Source organism: Vitis riparia, chromosome 10, assembly GCF_004353265.1.
Source record: "Vitis riparia cultivar Riparia Gloire de Montpellier isolate 1030 chromosome 10, EGFV_Vit.rip_1.0, whole genome shotgun sequence".
In the NCBI taxonomy this organism is placed as follows: Eukaryota; Viridiplantae; Streptophyta; class Magnoliopsida; order Vitales; family Vitaceae; genus Vitis; species Vitis riparia.
In genome coordinates this window covers 6,884,650-6,890,649 of record NC_048440.1, presented here as the reverse complement: position 1 = coordinate 6,890,649, position 6,000 = coordinate 6,884,650, and the positions used below count along the sequence as shown (strand labels likewise).

The 6,000-nt window shown below is 34.9% G+C and overlaps 1 protein-coding gene across 2 annotated transcripts in view; it reads right to left on the bottom strand.

Moving 5' to 3' along the window:
- Positions 1 to 2,752: 2,752 nt before the first annotated feature.
- LOC117923953 (probable LRR receptor-like serine/threonine-protein kinase At1g56140) overlaps positions 2,753 to 6,000 on the bottom strand; it is a 77,569-nt gene continuing 74,321 nt past the window's right edge. For both annotated transcript variants that reach the window (XM_034842468.1, XM_034842469.1), the window contains exons 20-24: positions 5,510 to 5,628; positions 5,166 to 5,376; positions 4,483 to 4,714; positions 3,688 to 3,838; positions 2,753 to 3,582 (exon numbers count right to left, since the gene is read on the bottom strand). In XM_034842468.1, the coding sequence (XP_034698359.1) occupies positions 3,214 to 3,582; positions 3,688 to 3,838; positions 4,483 to 4,714; positions 5,166 to 5,376; positions 5,510 to 5,628 (1,082 nt within the window). In that variant the 3' untranslated portion in view covers positions 2,753 to 3,213. The remainder of the gene's footprint in view (positions 3,583 to 3,687; positions 3,839 to 4,482; positions 4,715 to 5,165; positions 5,377 to 5,509; positions 5,629 to 6,000) is intronic.

The window sequence follows — 6,000 nt, the reverse complement described above, 5'->3', positions numbered from 1 at the left end:
TGATTTGGATCTTCTGTATAACTCCTAATGCACCCAAGTCATGTACAAGGCAAAAGATGCAGACTTGAATGCTCATAATAATATAATGCATGAAATAAGAATATATAAAAAGTGAAATTGGAATATAATTAAATAAATAATGAACTCCAACAATTTGTTACATCATGTCATGCTTTTAAGAATTCTATTTTAACAACTTTCAACCTAGGACGTGGAATTTGTTTTGGCAACATCATGTGTATGTTGTGCAATTTGGCTCAAAAAATTGTTGAACGAACATGATTTTCCATAAGAGGAACCTACAAAGATCTATGTGGACAAAAATCAGAGATTGCATTCTCAAAATATCCAATTTTTCATTATCAAAGAAAATACACTGATACAAGATAAGCTTATTAGAGAATCTATTATGAAAAAAGAAGTGCAATTAAAATATGTAAAGTTGCATGATCAAGTTGTTGATACTTTTAAAAAGCCTCTTTAGTTTGAAGATTTTAGAAAGTTAAGAATACTACTTGGAATTACAAATATTCAATTTTGAGGAGACATGTTGGAAAGTTAAATTACTTGATTTAGAAAGTTTGTAAAAAATAGAATTTAATTTAATTTATAAGTTGATTAGAACATATGTGTTTATTTTGAGTGTTTGATTTAATTCTAAAAGGTTTTTATATTTTTGTTACTAGGAGTGTCTATATTTTTATTATTAGGAGTTTCTATTTTGTTAGATTTGAGTATATATAAAAAAGATATCACATAATATTTTGAATAAGAGTGATGGAAAAAAATAATTTTTTTTTTCTCAATTACTTATCCTTTTTTATGTAATTATTTGTGTGTTTCTTTCAACTTCATTAGTTGACTCTCTCTCTCTCTCTATATATATATATATATATGAAAGGATTGCTATGTGTTTTTATGTTTTTAAAATACACTATCCTAATCCTTGCTGGTTTTAAACTTAATTATTGGGCTTCTGAATGACCCCTCCTTATTTCATGTTTTTCAAATGAGGACATTTCAATTGGGCAGCTAGACTCCTGACTGTCAATGCAACTGCTACCTATTTAGAGAAGTAGTGGAGTGGATGACTATATTATGTCATGAGGTTTGGGTTGGGCTTTTTTGGATTATTTCAAGCCTCTTAAGCTTGATTAATTGTTGTTCCAGTTAATAGACACTTCGTCTATATTATCCTTTTTGTCACTGATTTTTGTTTCTAATTACCGTCTTGCTGGAGGCTATGGGTTCATATTAAGCTTGGGTATGGTTGAGCTAATGACCACAATTGGAACGACCCGCTCCCAACCGTGTAGATATTGTCCGCTTTGGGCCCAAGGGGGCCCTCACGGCTTTAAAACACGTCTACTTGGTTAAGAGAAGCCTCTACATATATAGTGCCAGAAACATTCTCCCCTATCCGATGTGGGACATCACAAACACCATCCCCCCCATATAGACACAACGTCCTCGTTGTGTCCCATGGGATTACATGGCCAAACAAACAAACACCCCTTATGGGCCAAACAAATCCCCACATCGAGGTCGGGGATCGACTCTGATACCATTTGTAACGACCCGCTCCCAACCGTGTAGATATTGTCCGCTTTGGGCCCAAGGGGGCCCTCACAGTTTTAAAACGCGTCTACTTGGTTAAGAGAAGCCTCTACATATATAGCGCCAGGAACATTCTCCCCTATCCAATGTGAGACATCACAACAATGGTCGTCTGGGTTAGAGGTTTGATATTAAGGCCCATGTCTTAATGTGGTGGATTTGTGAAGTTCCTTCTAGACTTGTGCTTTAGCAACAGATATGGATCTGTCTTTGATCTCCTAGCTTAATCTTCCTCTCAGAAAAGGGACACCAATGTGGAACCTCAAATAAATAAAGAGTTGAGTCTCCTTGTAGATGCCAACAGACAAGCTTGAGACATTCTATTCATAACACAACCTTAGGTACTGTTGGGAATTTCTAAAAGGGTTACGAAACTATATACCCATTTGGAAAGCAAAGTTCAACCTTCCCAGATTGTGATAGTCTTACAGTACTTCAGTGATGCCAATCACGTGTAACTAATATTGTGTGTTACTAACAAAACAATCACAATATTTTCCACAGTTCAAAAACCTTCTTAGAGGGTCACTAGGAGACTAAAACAGATTGGAAATTTTGTATTTCAAATAGTAGGAACTTATTATCGAATTCCTTCTATTATACTTTAATGTAAAATAAAGCTTTCAAGTTACCTTTTGAGATGCCCAAGAATCTCCATTGGTTATTTCATTAACCAATTTTCTTGCCTTAAGTTAGGAATGAAACTACAAATATGAGAACTACTCTATTTCCATAGTTCTTGACTTTTGTTTTCATAGAGAAAAAAGGAAAAAAAACTTCAAAAGAGAACCATTTTTTTAGAAGTGTGTTCTTTTAGATTGTCAAAGAGAGAGAGTCTTCTCACATACTTGATAGAAGGAGTAATTTTAATTGTAGAGGCTCTAGAGATGACAATTAGATCAATTGTGAGTGATGAATAGCTCGTTTGGTAGTGATTTTAAGAAGTGTCTTCAATCTTTCTATAACTTAAAAAAAAATTATCATTCAAGTGTTAAAAAGTTTATAAACGTTTTCTAAAATTACTATCAAACGCACTTGCAGTTTATCTCAATTACTTGATAGTAATACTTCTATTCATTTGAGTTTCAACTTAAGCCCATTAATTATTGATGCTCCTTTGGGACAAAGCTCCAAGGAAAAAAAACAAAACGAGTCCTTCACTTCTGACAGATACACAAGGACATAGAATCCCATCCAACCCAACCCTAATCTATATGGAGTTTGTTGAACTCGTCATTCCATACTACTAGAGCACTTTCTTTGTACCTAATTAAGTTGTAAGGAATGCAACTTGAGCATAACCTTTTCATGGCCATAATCATCAGATGCCTTTGTAATCTTCTCCAAAATCTACTTGTGTTTGTAGCAGAAGTTAATATGTGGTCTACCAATCTGATAGGACATTGATACACCCATACATATGACTAGCTGAAATTTCAAGTCTAGCAGTCTTCAGAAGTACAAAAAATTCCTCCCTGTGATATATTAAGAGGCTCCTGATAACAATATGACCAGAAGCAGTGACAGAAGTTCATCACCAACCTTTTCCCGTAGTGCCATGGTGCATGGATACGGTGGGATTTACAGGAGAAGGCATTAGGTCACTGGCCGATGCAACAGATATTTATCTTGACTGCAAAAACTCTTATCTATCTCTTTGAAATCCCAATCTATTGGACTGCTTGTGGATGCCACAGATGTTTGAGTATCTTCACTCAAAAAGGTGCTTGTCATATCTTTGAAATCGCAATCTGTTAAATAACTGGGTTTTGATGTAACTGTACTTACTTCAATGTCTCCGGAAAGCATTGCAACAACACGGGACATGGTTGGCCGCAACATTGGTGATCCCTGGGTGCACAAGAGAGCCACTCTTACCACTCGACTGACTTCATTTTCATCCAATGCTGTTAACATCGGATCAACCAAATCCAAACTTTGATTGTTTTCATGTAATGTCCATGCCTGAAAACAGTATAGAGATCACCACAGAGAAAGAATACGTTATTTAGCGATGCTGTTTTGGAAAGGTCATGAAAAAGGGAAAATGAAACACCATTTTTTATATACCCATTCAAGAAGATAGATCTTTTTGGCATCCAAGCTCTTGTCTGTGTTTGGCCTCCCACTAAGGATCTCTAGAGCAACGACACCAAAGCTGAAGACATCAGCTTTCTCTGTCAGGTGCCCAAGCATTGCATACTCTGGTGCTAGATAGCCACTGGAAGGTTAAATAACAATGGCTTAATTGTATAGTTGAGATCAGTTAGATGATAGTTTGTAGAACCACTAAATTAGGAATTCAATAATGACCCTTTTAAGTCTTATATACATTAGATTTACCAAAAAGGGGGAAGGAATTCAAATTTCATACCATCATATATCAGAATTTGATTTCTTTTTATTTTCTGGTGCATGACCCTCAATTTGATAATAGATAGAGAAATGAAATAAATCATCCTCAAATTAGATATATATATATATAATTCTATGGTACCAAATCGTTACCTTCCGAATCCCTCATCTCAACCTTTTAATATATGCAATGAAATTTAAGTTAATGGATGAGGATACAAACAAATGAAAACAAAGTATAACTGTATTAGTAAATGACACTAGAATATAAAGCCATGGGACTGAAGAAAAATTAAGGTGTATACATGTGGTGCATTCTCGATAAGTACAACAAGAAGTACCATTTACTATTGTATTCAGATGCTAATACAAGATCGACATAGTTTCATTTCTGTTGAGAGACAAAAGATATTGTATATATTTGCATAGTTTCATTTATTATTATGGAGAATAATATAATGCTAAATTAACAAGTAGAATTTGTAGAAATGGTCCAAGGAGCTTGCTTACATGGTTCCTGCAATTTGGGTGCTGATGTGTGTTTTCTTGTCATCGTACAGCTTTGCTAATCCAAAATCTGATATCTTGGGACAGAGTTCTGCATCAAGCAAAATATTACTAGACTTCACATCCCGGTGTATGATTCTTGGATTTGATTCCTCATGAAGATAAGCAAGTCCTCTTGCTGTTCCCAAGCATATGCCGAAGCGGGTCGGCCAATCAAGAACCAGACCACATTTTCCTGCAAGCAATACTCCCTAGCTGATCAGAAAGCCTAAAATGAGTCATTACAAAGATGAGGGAAAATCTCGGACACCAAATTCATTTGCAGCAAAGAATACTTTAAGATTTTCTGAAGAACATGTGAGCACTTAATAATCATATGTACTTCAGACAGATCTTGAAGAGCATGACAATTATCAGACAACTTGATAGCTTTCATAATATTGGTAAATTGGTGAATTATGCAAGGTAAAATAAGCTAATGTAGAGTTATGTTTACGCTTTCTGTATCCTCTATTTTTGTTGCAAAGGAAACCGACAAAAAATGATCCTCAAATCTATTTATTTGTTGTCCAAAAATTTTTCACCAGCCATGTACGCAGCAGAAACGAATCAGTTTTAATTTGAGGCTTCTCATGAATACATAGAAAATTAAATAGTGCAATAAATAGTTTAACAATTTTCCTTACCAAAGAGAACATGATCAAGGCTCTTGTTTTCAAGATATTCATAAACCAGGAGCCGTCTACTCCCCTTGATGCAGAATCCATACAGTTTCACAAGGTTTCGATGTTGAACTGCAGATATGGTAGCAATTTCTGTAATAAATTGACTTTTTGCTTGATAAGACGCTATTGAAAGTTGCTTCACAGCTACAGCCCTCCCATCAAGTAGAGTGCCCTATGAAAAAACAACAATTCAATAATATGAAAAATTTTCTTTGTTTGGTCAAAAGCTCAAATTGGCTTCCTTAAGCAATTATCTCACTAACAGAAGCTATTGTCATGCATTATTTGAGTGTATAGGAGATTACCTTGTAAACAGTTCCAAATCCACCCTGCCCCAGCTTATTTGCAGGACTGAAGTCTTCTGTAGCAGTTCGCAGCTCAGCATCACTGAAGGTGTTCAGCTTGGGGCCTATCTCAAGAAGCTCTACAAAATTCATACAAAATTATTGGTAACATTTGTTTTCCATCATGATAGATACAGCAAAATATTTTCTTTGTCATACTTTTCTAGTATGATAGACTGAACGTTATCAAAGGATTTTCCAAAGATAATAATAATAATAAGGTTGTTCTCTTCCTGCCAAGTTAATTATTTGGTAAGTACTGTCATCCTGAGTGTAATTAAGCAAAACCATTTTCCCTTCATTTTGGACAAGTATATATGTTTTCATACCACGCACTAACCATGGACAATGAATATGTAACACAAATTACATAAGAGAAATGTGGAAAACCGTGCCTACCTTAATGGACCGGATAAGATAAAGATTCAATTGAGAATTGTATGAAAACTTAT